Source organism: Penicillium psychrofluorescens, assembly GCF_964197705.1.
Source record: "Penicillium psychrofluorescens genome assembly, chromosome: 1".
Classification (NCBI taxonomy): Eukaryota; Fungi; Ascomycota; class Eurotiomycetes; order Eurotiales; family Aspergillaceae; genus Penicillium; species Penicillium psychrofluorescens.
In genome coordinates this window covers 1,337,110-1,361,070 of record NC_133439.1, presented here as the reverse complement: position 1 = coordinate 1,361,070, position 23,961 = coordinate 1,337,110, and the positions used below count along the sequence as shown (strand labels likewise).

Sequence of the window (23,961 nt, the reverse complement as noted above, 5' to 3'; positions counted from 1 at the left end):
GTCATGGGAAAATGTATAAATGACGTGCTGCCCACCCGACAGAATCTCAACCTCCGGAACATCTCTTCAGTTATGCCATCCCCAGTTGCTTCCAGATTGCAAAAATGTCCCACCATAATTTCATCACCCATTTCGTGCTTTTCAAAGGGCAAATCGTCAATTTCCAGAACCCCCAGCCATCCGCGTTTCGTATCATCGAGAAAATAAAGGAAGATAACTATCAGGCGGAGCCGCAGGAGATTCATGATGGTATTGCGGGCGTATCCTTCTGTGCAGCTAAATACCTCTGTGTGGATCCGCCATCACAAAAGCGCGCTTTCATGAGGGTTTACATGCAAGTTCCATGGGAAGGCACTGAGGTGTACCCCGCTAGCGAGAGACAGAAACAGGTCACGTCTATGAGCAAAGAGTTTATGCCTATTGAGGGTATCGCTATGAAGGCTTTCTGGAAGCAAAATTCGTCCATCACGCCCCCTCTGCTCGGTTTCAAGGAAGGGATCCAGAACCCCGATATGCCCGTCCCAGGCGGCTTCATCATCTACATTGTCTGGGGCGAGGTTCCTGGAATATGTTTGGGAGATTGCAACGGGCCAACGACCTTCTGGACCCTCCCAAATGCTGAAAAGGAACTTATCCACAAGATCTTCTTGCGGGATTACCAGTAAGTATACCCCCTACCTTATGATCACCTAGATTACCAATTTATATCGCTTTTTTTCTAGAAGACTTCGGGCCATGGGCTTCTTCCCTGGCTTTGGCAAAGCAAAAAATCTTGTGTGGGACCGGGACCGCAGCAAATTGTGTGTTTTTTTTTCTCCCTCAAAAAGCTTCCCTCACGCTGAAACTATATAAATGATTGAATTATAGGTATTTCGTTGGGTTTCGTGATTGTCACCCAGAGACTGAACCCCATCATCCGGTGGACGAGCGCAAATGGGTTTCTTGGGGAATGACCAGGGAGCCCCTGATGTCATATTCCTGGGAAACACAGGCGACGGCCCATATGGGTCCCTGATGATTTACCCCGTGTACGAATAACAAGCCCCAGGCAATGGCAACTCATTCACTTCAGCTGAAGCTCGCCTTTCTCCACCACCAGTCGTACGACCTCCTTGTTCAACCCACCCCAGCCTGTTCGTCCTCTGATAAACCAAGAGACAAGAGCGAATAGCACAGAGGCAATGAAAATAGGTGCGCCGTAGTTCATGTTGGTCCCAGATACTGGAAGCTCCGAGGGGAATGCGAGCCAGACCGTGATATATGCCGTGTAGATCATGGCAAATATGTTGACAGGAAGCCCCAATGCACCCAAGTTCCAATCTCCCAAGGGCGCTGGATTGTGGCTAAGACGGTTTTGCACCAAGCAGCCAATGGCGAGGAAATACGACGCAAAGAGGCCAATGGTTCCGAGAGCCGTGAAGGCACCAAAGGCGGCCGAGTCTGCAATATTCAGACACGCGAGAACCATGACAATAACTGATGGAAGCCACACCGCTCGCACTGGGACTTTATGACTTTGGTCGATCTAAAAGCCAAATGTGAGTACGATGAATCAGAGACAGGGACAGTGGGACACACATAGGCGAAGAATTCGGGGAGAGCACCATCACGAGCCCATGCCCATGTCAGTCGCGAGACAGACGCAATACTAGCCAAGTTGACCGAGAGCGAAATTATGAGAAGCCCGCAGACCATCGCAGTCGTGGCCGGTTTAGACCCGGTGGCTTGGAGGCAGATCTCGATGATGGGGAAAGACGAGGCCTGTGCATTCTCAAGAGAACCCATCGTGAAGAGGACGCAGATAACCATGGTATAGGCAAGAAGCCCATTGGCCACCACTGTATAGAACATGGACCGAGGGACCGCATGTCGGGCTCGCCGCACCTCCTCACTCATATGGACAGCCCCGTCGAACCCTGTTAACACGTAGTAAGCGCGTGCTGTTGTGATTATCATGATTTTGACTCACCAACAAACCCCCACGCAGGGGTCAAGAGACCGATATTCCAAGAAACAAATGTGCTGTTCCAACCAGACACCGACGTAGTTGTCAAGAAGACATAGTCCGCGCTGTGGCGCGGCGCTAATGCCACGAGGACAACCAAAAATATCACGAAGAGGCCGATGTGCATGATTCCGGCAAGAAGCTCAAGCCAGGGAATCAGCCAGAAGGTGTACATATTCATCAGGGCCTCCACAACCAGCATGCCGATGATGATCAGAGTCAAGTGCCACCGTTGCGGTTCATACTCGGGGTAATTCAGAATCGCCAACCCCTGAATCATATTGGCAGTCGTGTTGGCGACACCAGCCAGTAGAGAAATCCATGCAAACCATGTCACCCATCCTATTGAGGATGTGAGCGGTGTCTATTGCTAAAGCGCGGTAACCTCGGGTTCGTACCTTGCATCCAAGTAATAAACTTCTTCTGGCTTTGAGGTGCCAAATAGTTCGTCCAGTGGTACTGCGCCCCTGCAATGGGTTGCATTGAAGCCATCTCGGCCAAGGATGCTGATTGTGACATGGCACCACAGACCACAATCACTATTCCCCATGCTAGGGCTTCGGGGCCCCCATTGTAGAGTACGGAACTCAAACTCCTGTCCCTTATTAGATCAGTCAAGAGGGTTAGCTGGAGGGAGGCCTTACAAAAGCTGAGTCTCCCAACTAGACATGAACGTGAGGGAAAAGAAGAAGATTTGTGGAAAGTTGAAGAGTCGCTATGTTATCGCGGTCTTAGCCTGGTAACGACATCTGGCACCGCAGACAGATCTCACCTTCACTTCGACTTTGTTTGTCGACACTTTTTGGCTTGTATGACCGGGATCATGATCTCGGGTTTGGCCAATCGAAAGGTGAGCGGTATTCACCTGCGTCATCTCGTGGCTCTCCATTTTCGCTGCTTCTGTCCAGACCGATGGTTGGAAAGCGATGCAGGTGAATTGAACCGAGTATAAAAATCAAAACTAGGGGAGAACGGGACCAGAAGTAACAATCGCATATTAATAATGATACTAAGGACAAAGCAGATTTCGGGGCACCAGGGTGCACCATGTTGGAGCGACTGTCGTGTTCATATCGATCTGCACCGATCGCTCGGCGACCATGGCTTCCACCCGCTTTCATGAGGGGCTGGAAAGTAGATCATGACGATTCTAGGCGTTCTGCAGCACAGATGCATGCGTTAGCGCCCTCAGCTCAGATGGTCGATCAATTTGTCGCCAAAGCTACCGCCTCAGGGCCCATGAGCGGGGTCTCAGCTGAGAGTAGCCAGGAATTCGGTCCAAGTACCTTGACTGTTTGGACTCACTCCTCTGGGTACTCCCAAGTGCAGAACTGAGGAGCAACCTCAATACGTAATATTGGTAGCGGGCACGGACTGGATAGTGGTAGAGATTTCAAAAGAAAAATCCCATTGCCAGACATTTCTATTATTTGGTATATATGTTCCCTCGTATGGAAATGATAGTATGTGCACAATCACCGATACAACAAATATACATATCCCCCATACCGACCCGTCTAGAGAGACAGAACAAGATCCTTCAGCTTCTGGAAGTTGGGCGTTCCCAGTCCAGTAACAGGATCCCAGCCCTCAGTCGCGTTCCAGTAAGCGTAGGGAATGACTAGGGAGCCGTTGACATGCTCATTGCTCTGAGGATCGATGCCTCCGCATCCGTAGGAGCCGCCGCCAGTGATATCATTCAGGGCCTTGTATCCCTCCGAGTACAGCCAGGGGTTCAGGAATCCCAGAGCGGGCTTGCCAGCACGCAGACGGGCATCGTTGAGCAGACCGACAATACCAGCGAAGGTGGGTGCAGCGGCAGAGGTACCGCCAGAGGGACTCTTCTCGCCAGCGTAGATCACTTCGAAGTCAGGGTACAGACTGTGTGAAGACACGTCAGGGAAGCCACGGCCCTTGAAGTTGGCAAAGTTCGAGTAGTACTTCTTGACCTTGGAGTCGAGGTTGGACAGGTAGGTGTTGACAGCCTTCTTCTGGTACGAGGCCTGCTCGAAGTAGTAGGAGAAACCGCCCGAACTGGCGTTCCAAGCAACCTCGGGCGCGACGTCGGAAGTACCACCGACAGAAGTGACGTAAGGGCAGGTGGCCGGGAAGATGGGGTTGAACTGGGGAGTGACGCCGTCTTGGCCCTGGCAGGCAGAGCCAACGCCCTCGTCACCGGAAGAGTGGATGATCGTGATTCCGCGGAGGGTGTTCAGACCGATCAGGTTGCAGACACGCTTCGCGAATTTCTCGGGAACGGTCTGCTCGTCGTCACCGTAGGAGTTGGAGATGACCTGGGGCAGCGAGTGGGGTTCCTGCGAGAGTAGGTACTCATAGTAGTACATGTACGGCTCATTCTGGTCGTCGGAGGGACCCTCGTCGGCATCAGGAATAAAAGGAGCGACTCCACCCGTGATAAACTCATGAACGGGCAAGGGGTGCGAGACGGCGACGATGAGCTGCACGTCCAGGTTAGACTCAGTCACATCACTGACGGGGGCAGTCTGGTTGTCGACTCCGCCGTTGAGGGTCTTGACAGTGAAGCTCTGGCTAGGGATACCGAACAGCTTTTCGTACTGGATCAGATCGGAGATCGAGGCGGTCTGGTTCAGGAAACTGCCGAAGCCGATACGGCTGCCAGCGGAGGGCTCCGGAACGTAGTCGCCCACGTTGTACATCTCCTTCAGACACGAAGGGGTGATGGACGTCTCACACGCCGGCGAGACTTTCGTGGTGGAGGCCTTAAGGTCCAACTTCACATTCGCCTTCGTGGGCGCCTTGGTCTTCTGGATATCATTGTTATCGTTGCCAAAGAAGACCGTGGGCGTGATCAGATCAATGTCCTCGCTCAGGTCGTCCGGGATGGAGTACTGAGTGGTGCGCAATTGCACATTATCGTTGCGCTGGTAATAGGCAAACTCAGTGTCGAGCAGCTTGTTGACGGTCTGAAGAGGGGCAGCAAAGCTGAGCAGACTACCGTCGCGCTTGATGTGCTTGACACCAGCATTCTTCAGCCACTGAACGACCTTGGCATCGTCCACGACGGGAAACTCCCGCTCGATGTCGCTGTTGGCCATCCATTCGCCGTACCTGGCACTGCCGGGGGTCGCCAATTGAGTCAGTTTGGAGTCGATCTGGTCAAGATTCTGACGGCTCAAGGCAATTGACAGCTTGATGGGCTCATCCGCCTTGGGAGCGCCAACCTGCGACCAATTGTTGCGAGTTGCTTGGGTCGCTTTCTCCCACACCGCGCCCAGGGCAGGAGCAGCCAGAGAGCAGAGCAGCCCAGTCTTGATTGCAGAAGGCATCTTGATGATAGGAATGCACTATGTGTAGAGGACTGAGGGAAGAGCAAAAGGAAGGGATTGGCAACTCTACTTATCCATTCTTGGTGTTGTTGTAACCCCCCTCTTTTACACGCACGGCTCACAGACCGACGGGACTCCGCATTCCCAGGCCAAAACACAGGCCAAAACATACGGCCGGGGTTACATCTCGAGTGGGCCGTGCTTTTCGTGTTGTCGCTAGCTAATCTCCGCTAAGCTTCGGAGGGGATCGTCAGGGGTCACCCGTCTGGGCCCCGAAAGTTGAACAATGCCGCTTTATGCTCGACACATAATTGCATTCAGCGAACAACATGAAGGAGTCCACTTCTCTTCATACAACTGACATTGTTCTCGTGGACGGTTTGCCAAACAATGGTTGAGGCGGACTCCGCCGGGGCTTATCACGCTTAAGCGCACAGCCCCACGGACGCGATGGACCCGAGCTGTTTAATAACTGTTTCGGACCAATAATGGTCAAAGGCTGCTGTCTCCGATTTATCCGTTATCTCTCTTATGTCGTGACGAAGAACTAACTAGTTTATCAAGGCACCATCAACTACAAAAGCAGAATACAACAACACTAGGGCTCAGGCCGGTGATTCGGCAAGTACGGCAAACATCGATTGCCGCGCAAAGCGGGATCCATGTGTACATGCGGCTTCCACTGGTAGACCACGTCTGATTCCGCCTTCCATTCCTATAATTATATATGGATGCATATGTACTTGATAATGCCTGGCAATGCTTGGCTTGCTCTTTCCGTTTTAGTGCTCACTGCTTGCTCCCTGAGTAGAACTGAGCACGGCGCTGAGCGGCCTGATCTACTCACTGATTGCCCTGATTCACTCACTAAGCCCGCCCTAAGCATGGCAATGAGCGCCCTAAGTAAGCATACCCCTTAATAAAGTGCACCCCGCTAGATTCGTCCCTATGCAATACTGTCCTATTTGCATCGCTTGTATTTCTCCTATTAACAAAATAAAGGCTTTAATAATGTGATTCTTATTAGATCTATGGCCCGCCTTTTATCTTAGTAGCGAAATGCGCGGTGGGTCTTATCTAATAGTTAATTTCTTAAAATCCTATGGTATTATAGCTGTGTATACCGGTTCCTTGAATCTTTGATTCTTGTCGGTCCGCTAAAAACGTGAATAAACAACATTAGGCTTTTATAGGTTTACCTACAATCGTTAAACATCGATTGTCTTTAAATTATAGCATTCCAGTTCAATTTAATATTTATGGTACGGTATCATACAACGTCATATTGCACGATGTGGTACGAGAGCTCGGTCGAATTCTATGGAAGCCAACACTGGGTCTGGGAATCATGCTGATGACACCCGCATTTCGTTCCTGAACGGTATGCCAGATGGCTGGTGCTATGTGAACCATAATACCAGGACCCGCGAATTATGGTACTAGGTTAATTTTTTTACGTTTTTGGTTTGGCAACCTAATACACTGCCACGTAACCTGGACGCCCCCTAGGTGTCGGCATGACCAGAATCCGAGATCTGAAATTCGAGGATTCTGAGCCTCAATATAATAACTAGCAACTATTTGTTGTTTACGGGTTACATTATGATGATTCGATCAACAGAAAAAGCGTCTAACCTGAACTGCAGCCCGCTGGGCATGGCCCCCACGCGATTCGGCTGCGCCATGGCAGATTAATACCATGAGTAACAACCAAAGGCACATTCTTCCTTCATCTACCCCTCTTGACAGCTTCTACAGACCAGAATGCAGACCAAAATGCAGCCACACACCAAACACCCAGCCCAGACTCAGGCCTTCACAATACCCGAGATTGTGACATCAATCCTACACGAAATGGACATGCGCACGCTAATAGCCGCGCAACGCGTATGTCGAACGTGGACAGATCTCATCCACGAATCGCGCTCGCTACAGCAAGCTCTGTTCTTCTTACCAGCCCAGATCACGGACCACAGCACGCCTCGAGTCGACAACCCACTACTAGCAGAATCATTTCCCTCATTCTTCCCTTCGCGCATTGCCACTAGGGACGCCTTCAAGAGAATATCCAGCGACTCAATCGAATATGCCAACCTCACATCCCTCGCTCTCGCCAAGAACTCCACCAAACGAGAAATGTACCTCCGTCCCGAAGCAAGTTGGCGCCGCATGTTAACCACACAACCACCGATCTACACAATCGGAGAATTCTCCACTAGCACCGGGATGCTCGGTATGTCCTGGTCCCAAGCAAAACCCGCGCGCCAAGAGGACGGGCTCCGAATGACGACGCTATTCGAAACGATGGTTAGTTTAGGACGGGACATATGGAACAACTTATCGATCTCGATTAGCCTCGGGGGCGAATCGCCCGTAAATGCATGTTCGGAATTCATAAAACCGTCTAGTAGCTTAGACAGTGACAGGATAAATGCAGATTGGCTGAAGATGCTTGTCGAGACAGATCTTGTACTTGTGACGAGTTCGGGTGGGTCGTGTAACGCTCCTGATGGGCCAGATGATCCCAATTGGGTGAAGAGTCCCGATGAGATCGTCTGGGAAGGGATCTGTGAGTGTTACGAGGAATTAGGACTGACTCTATCTGAGTTACCTATGGGGGTCTATAACCGGGGGGACGAGGGGTGGAACTAATAGCCCTAGTCCTGCCTTCATTTTCTTAAATGTGAAGGGCTAATGCGAGACTTAAAATTCAATCTAGCAAGGCCACAAGCTGTGTTCTAAAAGCTTGAGAAAAAGAAGAGAATCGACAAAACAGGGGCAGTGTAAACAAGCAGAGAGGTCACTGGCCAAACGTGATAATCCTCGGGCAAGAGCCCGATACATTAAACACTTCATCCTAGCAAGAAAATACACTAGTACTAGATGTAGGAAGAGTAGAGAAACCTATTTATCTTAGGATAATGTAATTTTAGACAAGCCCTTTGTTTTCTAAAGTAAAAGCGGCTTAATTTCAAAAACTTAGATATTGTTAGGAATCAAACCAAATTGTATTAATTGATAGTGTGTCCTATGCACAAGAAGGATTCATTAAAGAAAGAAAAGAAGGAAAGTGGAAAAGGGGGAAACATAGGTAGGAAAATGTAGTAGAACGAAAGGCGTTTAGTAGTCATAAATCTTTAGCTAAGTATAACAATATCAGGACTTCATACGAAGGTCCTGCTGAGATCATTCTCCGAAAGTCAGGCATTTTGACTCCAGAAATTAAGGTGGAGTGGTCATTAAGCAAGCCTGAGGTCCTGGTAAGGTAAATGGAGATGGAAAGCATTGACAGGGGTATCGAAAATAATTTGTGCCTTGGCACTGTCAAGGATTGTTTTCTAGTCTGTTTTCTTTGTGATTGTGTTAGAGTTGTATCTTACCTTGTTTTCAATTTTAATTTTGTTGGAACAAAGATTGATGTTCACCATTGTATTTGATTTAGCATTGATCAGTGAGTGGATCAGGCCGCTCAGGTGAGCAGTCAGTGAGTGCTCAGTGAGCAGACCATTGTGATATGTCATGCTCCGTGAGCAGATCCAGGCGCTCAGGGCCGTGCTTAGTTCTACTCAGGGAGCAAGCAGTGAGCACCAAAACGGAAAGAGCAAGTCACCAGGTGCCAAACATTATCTGGTACACATGCAACGCTAGAATACAAATCATCCAAAACGTATAAACCATGCCAGACATGTCCACTCATTTAGCCATGCAAACAGGATACCCAATAATCATACCAAAAAAACAAAACCAGACGGGATATCTTGATGTAGCTTCATGCTGAGAGAGAAATTGAAAAGGGCGGGCATCAGAGAATTAAAGAAAAATTCGTATAGAAGAGTACGCAACTGACCATCGTATCGAGCACTCGTTTATCACCCAGCTTTGGTTCCAGATTAGTCCAAGTCCCATGGATCCAGTTTGCTGCGAGGGTCTGCGTCTTCATATTCAGAAGGCGTTTCAGGCTCCAAGGGAAAACTGAAATCATCTTCATTGCCATAGCCTGGACGGGGTGGCTGGCCAGCCTTAGAAGTGGAGTCAACAGCTGGATTAGCAACGATGCGAGCGGCAACGTGCAGCAAAATGACAAACAGATACATCGGGGGTATCAAGACCATAGTCAGTGCCTTGGTAAGAATTGATGTAGCATCCTGACTTGGGGGCGGGAGGTAGATAGTAGAGGGAGGAGGCATAGGCGAGAGGTCTCGCTGCCTTGTAGCCCGTGAACGACGGCGGAATTCGGCGCTCATGTGGTTGAAATCTGTGTGCGGCGCTGTGGACGGCATAGCAGATCGAGCGGACAACCTCGTGCTCGAGGAGACGGGCAAGTCTAAATTAGGCCTTGACGGGTCCTCTTTGACGATGCGTTGCACCCTCACTGTCGGCGTTGCGAGTATGTCTTCACTCTTGGAGAGCTCAAGCTTTTCAGGTTGAGGTTTCCGTACTATTCTTGGGGGCACTTGATCCCGAGAAGTGGCCTGCGAGATGGTATGACCATGGCACTTGATGATCTTTTCGCTCGGGCCACAGCACTCCACGGGGCTCGCATGGGTCGAATTGGTATCAGTTGGCGAAAGTAGATCCGCGGAGTGAAATGATTCAGGGCTAGATGAAAGTGAAGCATCGGATTCAGGCGTCACGCCGACATCAGGCAAGCCCTCGACTTCGGGCAACTCTTCAGCCTTCGGAACTACTTCACTCTCGGGAAATGCTTCAGGCTGTGCTTTTGTTGCCGACAATGATCCAACCTCAGTCGATTCCTGGGCGTCTTCGGCTTCAGGTAATATTTCAACGACAGGCGAAGGCTCAGCTTCGACTTCCGGCAGTGCTTCAGCTTTATTGACCCCAGACAGTACTCCAACTTCTTCAGCTTTCGGCAATGTCCCGGTGACAGGTGGTTCCTGGTCTGCAGATTTTGCTCTAGATTGAGTTGGTGCTTCAGGCGAATCGTTGACCTCTTTGGCTTCCGGTAGCGCTTCGGCATCTTCAGATTGTCGCGATACTTCGGAGTCAGAAGATGGCTGATCCTCGGAAAGTGCTTCAGCATTTTGAGTTTCGGCAATCATTTCAGCTTCAGGTGACCTCTCGGCATCAGATGAGGCCTCTACATCACCTGATGCTTCAGTTCCAAATCGTGCTTCAAGCTCATGTTGTCCTTGGGCTTCGTCGGCTGCTGGCAATCCTTCAGCGTCGGGTCGCTTGTCATTATCGGGATCTTCTTCATAGATCGATGTAGCTTCAAACTTTGCCAGCAAACTGGTGAAAGTTTGTGGGGTTTCAGTCACCGACCGCCGAGGAGGAGCGGGAGCTATAGGCGGATCCATGGAGTGGATGGACGGAGACGACTCATCGCCATCGGGTATTGTTTCCAAAGCTGTACTGTTGGCTTTGTTGGAAGTAGGCGTACTGTCATCAGTTGCATTACCATCGGTGTCATCCCCCGTACTCGGGGAATCCATCCAATCCGACTTGGTAGGCGATAGAGAATCCGGCGTGCCCAGAGAATCCGCAGGCGCACTCTCCCTTCGAGTCTTGGGGCGCCACGCCTTTTTGCGCCGAGGCGCCATGGCTTCCTCTGGTATTTCGACGGTGAATGCGCGCTTGAAGGGACATGGCGTAACTTCGTATCGCAAGACGGTGGGCAACACCGTTTTCAAGTCTCCCACCGCGCGGTGGTCCTCTTCCGTTTCATAAGGCAGTTCGATGCGATAGTAGGTGAGAGGGCGAATGCGCAAGACGAACTTCGACACTCCATCCACACACCAGCATTGCGAGTTCTTCAGGATCGCATGAACCACATGCCCGCATTTCAGGAAGATCACCAGTCCATGCACTTTCTCGAGTCGGAGAGGTGCCGTCGCAACGGTGCGTTCGGTGGCTGAGCGCCAGGGCAGAGTTTCGATTGTATCAACGGGATAGTCGAAATCAGCCGGCGCCGAACTCGAGGGGGTGGGGTGGACGGCGCGAGGCGCAAATTGGACGATTTTCGCCTTTGGGTGGTAGAAGATCACATTCTCGGGGAGCGCTGGCGCATCGCGCGGCGCTTGTGGCTTTAGTTTGGCCGGGAGAGTGAACGAGCGACGGAGGGACGGTATCTGACCCGGGGACTCGATCGGAGGCCCGGGCATTGTTTATGCGACACCGTAAACAAAGACGGAGGGGGGTGGAAGTGGGCGCATCGATGGGAGTATCACAGGTGATGCATACTGGATAGAGGGCAGATAAAGGCAAGGGACATCAGAAGTGCAGAGCAGACATCCACGGGCGGGAAAGCGCAATCAGCTTTCGAGTTCATCAGCTGCGCATCTGGGATGGGTTGGCAGCCTCAGGCATTCATTACTTTGTACACGTGACATGACGCCAGAAGGGATCCATGGATGCCTGGTTATTATTCCCATTGCCAACAACAACACCATGTCCAATTTCGAGCCCAATGCTGTCATCCGCGGCTTCCAGCTCACTGTCGTAGGGAGTATGCGTTGATGGTCCTTCGGCTGCTGTTCCTGATGACTGACATGATTCATTGACAGCGCTTCGTGCCTTGTATAATCCCGAGCTGTTCAAATATGAGCACTTCCGGCAAGCTGCGCTGGCCGTCGTGGTGGGGATTGTCATCCAGATCGTCATTCAGATTCCAGTATGTCTCTTTTCTCTTCTTGTGGAAGATGTGTTTCTAACTCTATATTCCAGATCGTCGCTGTCAAATTCGCCATCTACTTGATGTCATGGATCATCAACCTGGATCACGCGACCTGGGACGACAAGCTTCTGAATGGCATGGATTTCATGTCCAATTCTGTTCTGCAGGTTCCCTTTCTGTTGATGACGCTAATGCGATATTTGACCCCAACGCTGGATGAGATGTAAGTCGTACGGAACGGCATTGGCCTTTGTCTTGCTGATCCCCCGCATAGCTTCATGCAATCTATCCAATGGGTAGACTCGACCTATATTCAAAAACACAAGTCCGAAGACCCCGACACCCTGCGTGCCATGTACTATCCGCACCTGATCCAGTACTCGACCAAAGGAAAGACCGGTGGATCACGCCCCGTCGCAGAGGCACTCATGGCCTTTGCGAACAGATACGCCAAGAAGATCGGTCTGATTCTCGGTGTCTACCTTCTCTCTCTGCTTCCCATCGTTGGTCGGTTCGTCATGCCAGCCGCAAGTTTCTACACGTTCCGGGATCATGTCGGCACTGTCCCTGCAGCAGCCATCTTTGGCGCGGGTCTGATCCTGCCCAAGCGGTTTATCGTCATGTTCCTCCACACTTACTTTGCATCCAGGAGCCTGATGCGCGAGCTCGTAAGTCTTTGCCCCCAATTTCATCTAGGATTTCCTCTTAACAATGCACAGTTGGAGCCCTACTTCTCCCGCATTCAATTCACCTCTCAACAAAAGCGCCGGTGGTTCCGCGACCGAGAAGGTGTTTTGTTTGGTTTTGCATTTGCCTTTACCGTCGTTATGAGGACCCCTTTTATCGGCGTACTTATGTATGGCGTTGCACAAGCTTCGACGGCCTATCTGATTACGAAAATCACCGACCCACCACCGGTCCCGGCCGAAAGTGAGGGTTTCGCAGAGAGCCAAGTGACTTGGAAGAACAAGCACGATTTTCTCCGCCTGTCACTCGATAACCTCGACCGAATCAATGTCGCGATGGACGACGACAGCAAGAGCAGCTCGCAAAGCTACTCTGGGAAGAAGTTTACATAGACACTTGCATGGTGCTGGATTTGATTCTAAGCCAGGGGTTGATGTTCTGCATCCAGGGCGTTCTGTTGCGTACACACAAACCTTAACCAAGGTAAAAATGTCAATTGGTTGGTGATAGGACTTTGTTATCGGCCTGTCCGACGATAGGCGAGATAAAGCGGGGATAAGCCGCTTCTCCAACGAGGAGATTCTGTGTCGTAAGAGTTATCGATGGTGTCCAACCACCCCCCATTCTCCGCCTGCGGGGCATGTTATCATCGGGAGGGCGATTGGGACTTATATCTGATAGGTGCCCTCGCATTCGTCGGCAGAGAACCAGACCTAATCAACTACGATCCAAAAAACGAATCAGCAACTATGGGTCTCAAAGAAATCCGCACTGCCCTCAAGGTCGACTTGGATAAGCCAGCCAGTCAGCAGCCTGGCCTGCATGTAAGTTCAGTCCACCAAGCCCCTGAATATCTCATAGCTGATCCCCTTAGAACCGATGGCACCCAGATAGTATGCCAATCTACATTCAAGGACCCTAATGCGTTGCTAACATCGGAACTCCCCAGTCCCTGCCCATGGTAAAATCGCCAACAATGAAGTCGTCAAGATCGAATGTCTCGACTGGACGGGCGGACAGATCAAGAACGACGACTCGGCCGACGATGTGAAGAACGTAGATCTCACCAAGATCCACTATCTCTCCGGACCGTTCGACATCGAAACCGCGGAACCAGGCGATATCTTGCTCGTGGAGATTCAGGACGTGCAGCCCTTCCAGGACCAGCCCTGGGGATTTACCGGTATTTTTGATCGCCAGAATGGAGGCGGTTTCTTGGATGAGATATATCCCGAAGCGTATGTTTATCAATCCTGTACAAGAACGATTCCATCTGACAATGGGAACCACAGAGCAAAGGCAATTTGGGACTTTGAGGGCATCTTTTGCTCGTCTCGTCATATCCCGCACGTTCGATTCGCGGGTCTCATCCACCCCGGCATCTTGGGGTGTGCTCCCTCGACCGAAGTACTCGCTGAATGGAACAAGCGTGAAGGCGAACTGATCGCAGCCAACACCGTGGCTGATCGAATCGTCGCACAGCCTCCGCAGCCTCTGAATACACATGCAGGTAATGCGGACGAGGCCACCAAGAGTAAAGTCGCCAAAGAAGGAGCTCGCACGATCCCTGTACGTCTCCACAAACTCCCTATCCAAGATTCCAAACCTAACAGCTCCTCTAGGGCCGCCCGGAACATGGCGGAAACTGCGACATCAAGAACCTCTCCCGTGGCTCCAAGGTGTATCTCCCCGTGCACGTCCCAGGCGCCAAATTCTCCGTCGGCGACCTCCACTTCTCGCAAGGCGACGGCGAGATCTCCTTCTGCGGCGCAATCGAGATGGCCGGCGTGATCACGCTCAAGTTCAGCGTGATCAAGAACGGAATGGCCAAGCTGGACATGAAGTCGCCGATCTTCCACGCAGGCCCCGTGGAGCCGCAGTTCGGGCCGGGACGCTACCTGGCCTTTGAAGGGTTCTCTGTCGATGAAAAGGGCAAGCAGCATTATCTCGATGCCTCGGTGGCGTATCGGCAGACCTGTCTACGGGTTATTGAATATTTGCGACGCTATGGATATAGCGATTATCAGATTTATTTGCTGCTGAGTTGTGCACCCGTGCAGGGACATATTGCTGGCATTGTGGATATTCCGAATGCCTGCACTACCATTGGTGTGCCGATGGATATCTTTGATTTTGATATTCGGCCTGAGACCGATGCTGTGAAGATGGATATGGGGACCTGTGCTTTTACTAGTTCATAGGTTAGTCTGCAGATGTCAACGAGTGGCAATACACAAATTGAACAATTGTTTGGAAGATGTAGGACGCGTCTATATATATATATTTTTTTAAACCACACATTCTATGATCGGCTTTCAGTTTCTCCAATCTGCGTCCACTGTTCCGGCTTCACATCCTGAAAGTCCATCAGCTTATCCGGTCCTCCGTAGCGGTTCTGTGTAGACTTCCAGTCACGGTCAACGGCCGATTCAGGCCTCCATCGAACCACATCCTTCAACTCCTTCTGCAGTTTTCCCTCCAGAGCGTCCACAATATACCCTCCAATTGTAGGCATCTGCATAGCACCATTCCCAGAACCCCCGACAGCTACAAGCAGCGATGAATGCTCTGGGTGCCGATCAATCAGAAACGCACGGTCAGGCGTATCAGCATCCCAGCAGATCCGGGCAAAAGAAAACGGTCGATCGGCCAGGTGTGGCATCGTGTCTCGCAGAAAATCCCTCGCGCGAGCCTCGGCTTCCAGTGGAATCTGGTGTTTGGAGAAGGGGACGCTTCTTATTTCGCCTGCGTGATTGTTGTCTGCCACGAAGTTGCAGTATCCCGGGTGTTCGTCGCAGATCTTGAGCTCGTGGTTGTCTTCATCGGGCTCCATGAAGAATCCCTTGGCTATATTAAACAGCACCGGCAGATTTCGGTACTCCTTTGCCTCCTCGGGGGTCATGCGGATATGGCTCAATGTCCAAGCTGTCGGACGGAGCTGCTTCTTGAAGTCCAGTAAACGGTCGCTACCGGCTCCTGCAGCCAGAATAACCTGGTCTGCATGGTGGACTTGCCCATCTGCGGTCCGGGCTCCCATGACATCCCCGTCCCTGTAGACCAGGGCCTCAACGTTCCCCGCCGGCGATCCAGTCACGAACTTGACGCCGAGCCGAGACGCCTCAGTGTACGCAGACAGCATGGCCTTGCGTGCATGGATCCAGCCGGCGCCTTCCCGGCTGAACCAGCCCTTCCAGCCGGAAAATTGACCCGTCAAGACACCGGGAGGCATAGTCTTGCGAAAGTCCTCTGCCGTCTCGAGGCTCACAAAGTCGCCTTCGCACTGATCGATCTCTTCCGTCTTGATGTGTTCAATGAGAGCTGGTGTATGACCAGATACAATAAATCCGGTCTCGTGAAAATACGGCTGGAACACTGGGTCAGTCTTCCAGCCCTTCAAAGCCGCGCGGGAACAGGTCGCGAATGCAACGCTCCGGGCATCGGGGTTTGCAGCTATACAGAAATCAGCAAACCGCTACACAAATCAAACTGCCTGTCTACCTTTTAGCTCCTTGTGCTCCATGATCTTGTTGATATCGTTCCCCGCCGCAATGGGCGAGGGCACCGGGTGCGGATCTAGCACCAGGACATTTGTGTACCCGCGTCGCGCGAGATGTAGAGCTGCCGAGCAGCCCCAGGTGCCGGCACCGACGATCAAAATGGAAGACGAGTGCGTGATTGCCATTGCGAACGATGAAGGAGCATCATCTGTCAAATCCAGACGACGGCTAATTGTATGTGAAGCCCCTCGGAGTCTCCACAGCTTATCAGCCATCAATCGCTTGGACCTTCCCACCCCCAACCAAACCTGGGGTAGATGGACCATCACCTCCGCATTGCCGACCAGCCTCGCTCTGTTTATCGCATTTGACTTCAATTCTGCGCCAATCCTGCCTCGGCAAATCAAGCCATTGCCGCTTGGAGCTTCCACGCCTTTGCGATCGCCTTTTTATCTCCTCGAAAGGTCGTGGGCGCGAGAGTCGGCTTGTACCGCCAAGGCCACGGCGATCATCTCGGTGTCATGGTCGGTCGTATTTAGGCGATTGAGGAGATAGTGGGGAAGAGACATATAAGGATCTTGGATTCCTCGTGTTTTGGGTTCAACGGTTTACACTGCGTCCAAGCCAACATGGCGCGCTCTGATGATATCTTCACCGATGTTCCTGGCACCGTCTATCTCGTGGACGGTAGGTATTTCTCACTCAATTAGAAACATTATACTCATGAATCTATAGAGTCCCGAACCTTACGAGATGCTGCCCATGCCGGCAAGCAGGATATTCTGCTCATCCCACAGCCATCCAACTCCCTGGCTGATCCCTTGGTACGATCACATGAGAGTATCAGCGATTCGCAATGCTAATAGCTCCGTATAGAACTGGTCCCGCTTGAAGAAATACTGGTCTCTATTCCTCATATCCGCATATGCCTGCGTGTATTCCTTCGGCGAGAACAACTGGGGCGCCAGCTGGACACTCATCTCCGACGATACAGGAGTCAGTTTAACCAACATGAACGGCGGTTCTGCGCTGAACTATCTGCTCCTGGGATTCTTTAACATTATCTGGATTCCTACCGGCATGAAATTTGGCCGGAAGATCGTTTATATTCTCAGTTTGATTCTGCTTATGGCGGGTAGCATCTGGGGTGGCTTTTATCATGGCACTGTCCAGTACTATATTATGTTGGCTGTGCAGGGTATTGGAACTGCGGCGTATCAGGCGTTGATTCAGCTCACGGTGAGTAGATAGCCTGATTTTTGGTCAGTGTGAAGCTGACCCACCGAAAGATCTTTGATATGTTCTTTACGCATGAGCGAGGCCGAATGGTTGCAATCTACATCTTCTTCCAGCAACTCGGCTCGATCCTCGGCCTGATCCTGGGAGGCTATATCTCCGACGGAATTGGTTGGCGATGGAGCTCACTCATCGAGGCTATTGCATGCGTATGTACCCTATCCATCTCTATTCTGACGGAACTTCCATCTAACAGCCGCAGGGCGTAATGATCATTCTCTTTATCTTCACTTTCGACGACACAATGTTCCCGCGCTCCCGCTTCACAGACCCCATGCATGGTAGACTCTCTCGCTCATCTGACGCCGATAAAGAATTCAAACTAGAAACAGAAGGAGAAGACAAGCAAGACTCGGTGGTACGAGGAATGAACAGCAACAGCGTCGGCGACGGCGAAGACATGCCGCCACGAACATACCGGCAGCAGATTGCGATAGTGCACTACTTCGCCGACGATCAGACAACCTGGTTCCAATACTTCCGCCGCCCGTTCTACCTGTTCGCATTCCCGAACATCGTCCTTGCAGGCATCCAATTTGCCTTTGGGTGTACGGCGGGGATTGTCTCGTTCAATACTATCTCCGAGATCATGACTGAGAAGCCGTATAATTGGAGCGCGGGCTCGACGGGGTTGCTCTTCCTGGCTGCTTTGATTGGAAACTTCCTTGGGTACGTGAGCTTACTATCTTTTGTGTGGTTTCTGTTTCTCTTCTAACAGCAGTAGAATGGGCGTTGGCTCCCTGTCCGATTGGGTTGTCCTGGTTCTCGCTCGTCGGAATAAAGGATATAAAGAGCCGGAGATGCGCCTCTGGGTGTATATCTTCCCGTTCATCTTCGGGGCCGTTGGCTACTTTACTTACGGCTGGGCTGCGACCAACGGGGACCACTGGATGGCCATTGCCGTGGCGCTGTGCTGTCTGATTGCGCAGCAGGTATCTATCACGAGTCTGGCAACTGCATATGCAATGGAATGCTTTGACGGGGTATGTGATGACCTATTCTTTTATCCGATTATATCAACTAACATCACCAAAAAAATAGATCTCCGGCGAGCTGGTGGTCGTGCTAGCAATTTGCTCCTCGCTTATCAACTTTGCCATCTCCTTCTCCGTACAGCCCTTCATCGACACCACTAACTACGGGTGGACGTTCACCTGCTTTGGGCTACTAGTGGTTCTCTCCGTGCTGGCGGGGATTCCCATGATTATCTGGGGCAAAGACTGGCGCCGGAAATGCAAGACGCGGTATGAGCAATTCTTGGCCGAGACGGGTCGGAATGCCCATCCATCGGCTCTGTGATAGTATTTAAGAAAACACGGAATACAACGGGTTAGATATTTGTTGGATGTAATTTATATTCCTACGACAGTAGTGAACGGTAGTGGGGGACAAGGGCCTCAATAACGTTGTATCATACATCATGCATCATGCAACAGAATTCGTCATGATTCGTGATAGGATGAAACCACTCTTAGGCAAAGAACCTCTTAGCCGCCGCCTTATCCTTCGCCTCGCGGTCCTTGACGGCCTTCTTGACCTTGGTGATCTCATTGGAAATACCCGCATCACCAGGAGCCAGCTTGGCGGCCTCTTGCAGATCCTTCAGCGCGTCGTCCTCCTCCTTCAGGCCCTCGTGAGCGAGAGCACGGCGGTAGTAGGCCTTGGCTTTGTCGGCATCCTTGGCATTGGCTGCCTCTGCGACCTGAAGCGCGAAGCCGGCCCACCTCTCAGCGTTTTGGTATTGTTCAAGCTTGTTGGCCAGCAGGGACGAGTTGGAATGCAGCGTAAATCGGAGGGCCTTCATCTCTCCGCCCAGTTCCTTGGGGTCGCCCTCACCAGGCTCGGTGAATTCGTTCAGGTAGCGCAGTCCCTTCTGGTACTTCTCCAGGCCGAGATGCAGATCACCCTTCTTGAAGGCCGTGTTGCCGAAGGTCTTGAGCTCCGATGCAATCTTGAGGACCAGAGGCGCCGTTAGCTCCTCGCCCTGGTGATCCTCAGGGAAGTCCTCGTAAGGATCGCCGGTGGCATCCTGCACGCTTGTAGCAGCATCCTCATAGTCTTTGCCCGTGAGCTCGCCGCAGTCCACGATCTTCACATCGACCGTGGGCTTGTCGGCCTGGGTGTTCATGTTCTCGATCTTGCGGATCACGCTCTTGCCGCTGATCACCTCGCCGAAGACAACGTGCTTGCCGTCCAGATGGGGGGTGGGGACCGTCGTCACGAAGAACTGGCTGCCGTTGGTGCCCGGGCCCGAGTTGGCCATGGACAGCAGGAAGGGCTTTTCATGTTTGAGATCGAAGTTCTCGTCGGGGAACTTCTCGCCGTAGATCGACTCGCCGCCCGTGCCGTTGAATGCCGTGAAGTCTCCGCCCTGGATCATGAACTGCTTGATCACCCGGTGGAAGATCGAGCCTGTGTGTGGGGGGCGTCAGCTCGTCAGTGGACGGTTGCCTGCAGTCGGTCGGGTCTCTTCCGCACATACCTTTGTAGGTCAATGGCTTGCCCTGGGTGCCCATGCCCTTTTCACCGGTGCACAGCGCCCGGAAGTTGTCCGCGGTTTTGGGAACGACTGGTTTGTCTGTGTTAGCTGTGTCCGTCCGATTTCCGATCTCGGGTGAGATGGCATACCATCGTCGTACTGGCAGGCGGGGACAAATGCATTAGCTTTCAGAATTCACTCGGTTTGTACCTGGCAACCCGGACTTACCAGCTCAAATGCGACGCGACTGGGGGTGGCCTCGCCAATCTTAATGTCAAAGTAGACGCGTGAACGGTCTGGTTGCAAGAATGTGGGTTAGCGTCAAGCATAATCCTGCGGGTAGATCGATGGACCCTGCGAAGGGAGTGGACATACGAGACTGCGCCATGGTGGAGGGTGTGCGAAGGAAGGAATGGAAAACAAAGGGAGAGAGGTAAGAAAAGGTGAATAGTGAGGCTGAGTGGGGGGAAGAAACCGAAAGTGGAGGGGGAAAGTGCTGGGCGGCTCTTCAGGAAGCTTCCATAATCATCTATCTACGGAATGGGTATATCCACGAACTACATACAAACATTTACTCCAATAACTCGGGCGGCAGCACAAACTCATATATGTGCCGTAGTGCCTCCCCTCCTCCTTCTTCTCCTTCGCCGTTTTCCTTCTTATCCTCCTTCTTGTCCTCCTTTTTCTCCCTCTTGGGAAGCTTCGTATCGATCTCGATGGTAACCTGTCATATGGTCAGCCCAATGGCCCGGTCGCGGCGCAGAATGGAAAGGCAGGAAGGCAAATATATACCGCCGCATCTTCACTGCGGTAGTCGACACCCACCGGCCCGTCGTTCTTGAGCTCGACCTCCATCATCGCCTGGAACACGCCGTTCTTGACTCGGTCAGGCACGTAGGACTTGCGCATGAGTTCGTAGAAGTGGTCGTAGATCTTGCGCGCGGTCTCGGCGTTGGCTGCCTCGTGAAAATCAGGCTTGTTGCCTTTCTTCATCTTGCCGTAGAGGGTGAATTGGGAGACTGCCGATGTTTAGTACGGACAATGTCGCGGCGAGGGCTAGCGAGTCTTACCGCAGAGCACCTCGCCCTCGATATCCTGGACACTCTTCTTCCACTGCAGCCCTGGTCAGTAAATGGCCACTATATGCGCATCAATCGGTCTTACTTGTGTGCCATTCTCATCGGGCCAGAACCGGGACTTGAGCACCTTGTTCACGAGGCCCTCTGTGTCCTTCTCCGTGTCCTCCTTACCCACCCCAGCCAAGACGAGAAGCCCGCGACCAATCGAGGAGACTAGCTCCTGGTCCACCGTGACTGAAGCAGACTTGACTCTTTGAATGACGACTGGCACCCCATGTTAATAAGCAGAGGTTGGGAGGCGAAACGGAAGAGTATACGCACCTTTCATGATGCAATCCACCAGAGTTGGGCCAGATGGAATGAGAAAGTCGCTAGGGACTTCATTCAGGGGGGCTGCTGGCAAATGTGTATATCCAGCATGAATTAGCGAGTCATGATTGTGTGTAGAGAGAAGATGGTCAGCGGCGTCTTTGATCCAACCTGTTCCCGCCTGTCCACCGCTTTGAACCTCACCGCCTTCCACTCACGGCATCCTCGAAGCTTTCCGCTGCGACCTTTCTTTCTCTCTGCATCCAGACGACACGCGATCGCTCTTTTCCGCTCATCCCGTTCCTCTCCTCCTCTGCTGATGGGACATCTCCGATTAGCCTGATTGAACCCACACCCTCAGTTCTGATCGACCACCCACGAATTGCACGCCTGTGGACGGCTTGGTCCACATTGTCCGCGGCATCATGGCATCCCGCAAGACACAACAAGAAATCGACAAGACCTTCAAGAAGGTCACAGAAGGCATTCAGACTTTTGAGGGGATTTACGAAAAGATTCGCTCTGCCACAAATCCCACCCAGCGCGATAAGCTCGAGGAGAACCTGAAGCGCGAGATCAAGAAGCTCCAGCGGTTCCGTGATCAGATCAAATCATGGGCGGCGGGCAATGAAGTCAAGGATAAGGCTCCGCTCCTGGAGCAACGGAAAGCCATTGAAACGGTAGGTTCATGCGAGTGTGCGCATGGCCGCGGGGAATGTTGGCAGGCTAACGTCCGAGACAGTGCATGGAGCAATTCAAGGCCGTCGAGAAGGAGATGAAGACGAAAGCATACTCGAAAGAAGGACTTTCAGCGGCATCACGACTCGATCCCAAGGAGAAAGAAAGAGTGGAGGCATCCGACTTCCTGTCAGCCATGGTGGATGAACTCCAACAGAAGATCGAGCTGATGGAGGCCGAGGAGGAGACGCTTCACGCCCAAATGAAGAAGGGCAAGAAGGATACGGGCAAGGCTAACCGGTTGGCGGATCTGAACCATTATACGGAACGACATAAGTGGCACGTCGACAAGCTCGAGTTTCTCAATCGAGCTTTGCAGAACGGCAATCTCGAGGTGAACCAGGTGAACGAGCTCAAAGAAAGCATCAAGTACTACGTTGAGGAAGGCGGGAATCTTGATTACTCCGGCGAAGACGAGACACTGTACGATGATCTGAACATTGGTGAAGATGCGGAGGCGCAGTTCGGTATCGCTGGTGATGGCGATCGGGTGTCATCGCAAGATGCGCAGTCCGTCCAGGATGATGAGCCAGAACCAAAACCGAAGCCCAAGGCAGAAGCTGCAGCCCCGCGACGACCGTCGACGCAGATGAAATCACCGCTTCCCGTCCTCGCTACCCTCCACCCTTCGACCTCATCCAGCGCCAGCTCAGCCATGAAGCCTGCTCCGCTCCCGACGCGTGCACCGGGCGAAACCCTCAAGTATGCCTCCGCCGCGGCCGCGGCGGCAGCAAGCGACAAGAGCGGTGTTGGTATTCTCCCTCTCCCACCTCCACCGGGGGCCAGTCCGGCCTTCTCTGTGGCTCTCCCTGCGTCTAAGGCGCCATCTACTGCGTCACCCAGTGTGGCACCAGCGCAACCGATTGCCAAGCCTGCAACTCCTGCGGTTCCAGACGAGATTGACGGCACAGGACGATCGAAAACTCCCGCTGGTGCTTCCATCTCGGGGGTCTCATCGCCGGTCCCAGCAGACCGAATCGAAGCCAAAGAACCATCCACCAATGGCAAGCCCGAGGGCGATGAGTCGATATTCCACCTCCCACCGGGTCTCCAAGACTTGGTCCAGTCATTCGAGGCGACCAAAGAGCGTGCGACGAATAATCCTTCGCCTTCCGTTCAGCGTCTGTTGGCAACCTCCCTTACGACATGTCCCGAGCCCGGCGACGCCGAGAAGCCCCGTCACTACAAGCCGGCAAATCCATACAATACCCCTCTCTACTATCCGCAAGAACCACTCTCGATATTCGACGACCCCCGATTGTACGACACCGGGCGAATCGACACCGACACCCTGTTCTATCTCTTCTACTACCGACAGGGGTCCTACCAGCAGTATATGGCCGCCAAGGCTCTGAAGAACCAGAGCTGGCGGTTCCACAAGCAGTACCAGACCTGGTTTCAGCGTCACGAGGAGCCCAAGAACATCACGGAGGAGTTTGAGCAAGGCACGTATCGATTTTTTGACTACGAGAGCACATGGTACGTTCAGTCAGCCGCCTCCCCGCCGCGAGGCTGGAAACCCCACCGCAAGGCTGGATGATGCAAAAACCGGATATTCTAACGAGGCGCAGGATGAATCGGCGCAAGGCTGATTTCAAGTTCGTGTACAAATATCTCGAAGACGAGCTATGAACAGCTTACGGGCAGGTGGTGCTGGTGGTGGTGGTGGCTGAACCGGTCACGCTTCCCTGTTGACCGGGTCGGCATCGAGCAGGGGTGGTTTGTTGTGTACGTGTTTTTTTTTTTCTGTTCAATTCATCATTACATCAGGGCAGGCATGGGGCAATCTCCAAGGACACGGAGTTGAATGATTATTCCCGAATTCCCCATAGTTATTCTGATTGAGTAACAATGACATGTTCACTTGTCGACTATGAGCCTAGACGCATCACAAGTAGAGAAGGGCTGCAGGATCTGAGAAAAAGCGGG

General features: G+C 52.2%; 11 protein-coding genes across 11 annotated transcripts; 5 read left to right on the top strand and 6 right to left on the bottom strand.

Moving 5' to 3' along the window:
• Nucleotides 1–104: 104 nt before the first annotated feature.
• On the top strand, nt 105–665 carry PFLUO_LOCUS500 (uncharacterized protein; the record flags this gene model as incomplete). Its single annotated transcript, XM_073782432.1, has 1 exon — nt 105–665. The coding sequence occupies one exon, from the start codon at nt 105–107 to the stop codon at nt 663–665; it is 561 nt and encodes a 186-aa protein (XP_073634598.1).
• A 398-nt stretch (nt 666–1,063) lies between these two features.
• PFLUO_LOCUS499 (uncharacterized protein) lies at nt 1,064–2,488 on the bottom strand (the record flags this gene model as incomplete). Its single annotated transcript, XM_073782421.1, has 4 exons — nt 1,064–1,525; nt 1,579–1,916; nt 1,970–2,347; nt 2,404–2,488. The coding sequence occupies 4 exons, from the start codon at nt 2,486–2,488 to the stop codon at nt 1,064–1,066; spliced, it is 1,263 nt and encodes a 420-aa protein (XP_073634597.1).
• Nucleotides 2,489–3,522: 1,034 nt separating this feature from the next.
• On the bottom strand, nt 3,523–5,313 carry PFLUO_LOCUS498 (uncharacterized protein; the record flags this gene model as incomplete). The annotated part of the gene is made up of 1 exon (XM_073782410.1): nt 3,523–5,313. One exon carries the CDS (start codon nt 5,311–5,313, stop codon nt 3,523–3,525), a length of 1,791 nt encoding a protein of 596 aa, XP_073634596.1.
• Nucleotides 5,314–9,203: 3,890 nt separating this feature from the next.
• PFLUO_LOCUS497 (uncharacterized protein) lies at nt 9,204–11,435 on the bottom strand (the record flags this gene model as incomplete). The annotated part of the gene is made up of 1 exon (XM_073782399.1): nt 9,204–11,435. One exon carries the CDS (start codon nt 11,433–11,435, stop codon nt 9,204–9,206), a length of 2,232 nt encoding a protein of 743 aa, XP_073634595.1.
• Nucleotides 11,436–11,721: 286 nt separating this feature from the next.
• Nucleotides 11,722–13,026, top strand: PFLUO_LOCUS496 (uncharacterized protein; the record flags this gene model as incomplete). The annotated part of the gene is made up of 5 exons (XM_073782388.1): nt 11,722–11,779; nt 11,838–11,944; nt 11,998–12,170; nt 12,222–12,615; nt 12,667–13,026. 5 exons carry the CDS (start codon nt 11,722–11,724, stop codon nt 13,024–13,026), a joined length of 1,092 nt encoding a protein of 363 aa, XP_073634594.1.
• A 357-nt stretch (nt 13,027–13,383) lies between these two features.
• On the top strand, nt 13,384–14,835 carry PFLUO_LOCUS495 (uncharacterized protein; the record flags this gene model as incomplete). Its single annotated transcript, XM_073782377.1, has 5 exons — nt 13,384–13,458; nt 13,509–13,527; nt 13,584–13,872; nt 13,927–14,203; nt 14,257–14,835. 5 exons carry the CDS (start codon nt 13,384–13,386, stop codon nt 14,833–14,835), a joined length of 1,239 nt encoding a protein of 412 aa, XP_073634593.1.
• Nucleotides 14,836–14,936: 101 nt separating this feature from the next.
• Nucleotides 14,937–16,316, bottom strand: PFLUO_LOCUS494 (uncharacterized protein; the record flags this gene model as incomplete). The annotated part of the gene is made up of 2 exons (XM_073782366.1): nt 14,937–16,084; nt 16,133–16,316. The coding sequence occupies 2 exons, from the start codon at nt 16,314–16,316 to the stop codon at nt 14,937–14,939; spliced, it is 1,332 nt and encodes a 443-aa protein (XP_073634592.1).
• A 444-nt stretch (nt 16,317–16,760) lies between these two features.
• Nucleotides 16,761–18,726, top strand: PFLUO_LOCUS493 (uncharacterized protein; the record flags this gene model as incomplete). Its single annotated transcript, XM_073782355.1, has 7 exons — nt 16,761–16,818; nt 16,867–16,955; nt 17,008–17,370; nt 17,421–17,576; nt 17,624–18,096; nt 18,152–18,410; nt 18,469–18,726. The coding sequence occupies 7 exons, from the start codon at nt 16,761–16,763 to the stop codon at nt 18,724–18,726; spliced, it is 1,656 nt and encodes a 551-aa protein (XP_073634591.1).
• A 172-nt stretch (nt 18,727–18,898) lies between these two features.
• Nucleotides 18,899–20,294, bottom strand: PFLUO_LOCUS492 (Peptidyl-prolyl cis-trans isomerase D; the record flags this gene model as incomplete). The annotated part of the gene is made up of 5 exons (XM_073782344.1): nt 18,899–19,839; nt 19,910–19,996; nt 20,056–20,065; nt 20,135–20,202; nt 20,282–20,294. 5 exons carry the CDS (start codon nt 20,292–20,294, stop codon nt 18,899–18,901), a joined length of 1,119 nt encoding a protein of 372 aa, XP_073634590.1.
• A 183-nt stretch (nt 20,295–20,477) lies between these two features.
• Nucleotides 20,478–21,313, bottom strand: PFLUO_LOCUS491 (D-tyrosyl-tRNA(Tyr) deacylase; the record flags this gene model as incomplete). The annotated part of the gene is made up of 5 exons (XM_073782333.1): nt 20,478–20,630; nt 20,699–20,925; nt 20,977–21,019; nt 21,071–21,249; nt 21,307–21,313. 5 exons carry the CDS (start codon nt 21,311–21,313, stop codon nt 20,478–20,480), a joined length of 609 nt encoding a protein of 202 aa, XP_073634589.1.
• A 406-nt stretch (nt 21,314–21,719) lies between these two features.
• Nucleotides 21,720–23,664, top strand: PFLUO_LOCUS490 (proteinral negative regulator of transcription subunit 5; the record flags this gene model as incomplete). Its single annotated transcript, XM_073782321.1, has 3 exons — nt 21,720–21,974; nt 22,037–23,511; nt 23,604–23,664. 3 exons carry the CDS (start codon nt 21,720–21,722, stop codon nt 23,662–23,664), a joined length of 1,791 nt encoding a protein of 596 aa, XP_073634588.1.
• Between the last annotated feature and the right edge of the window lie 297 nt (nt 23,665–23,961).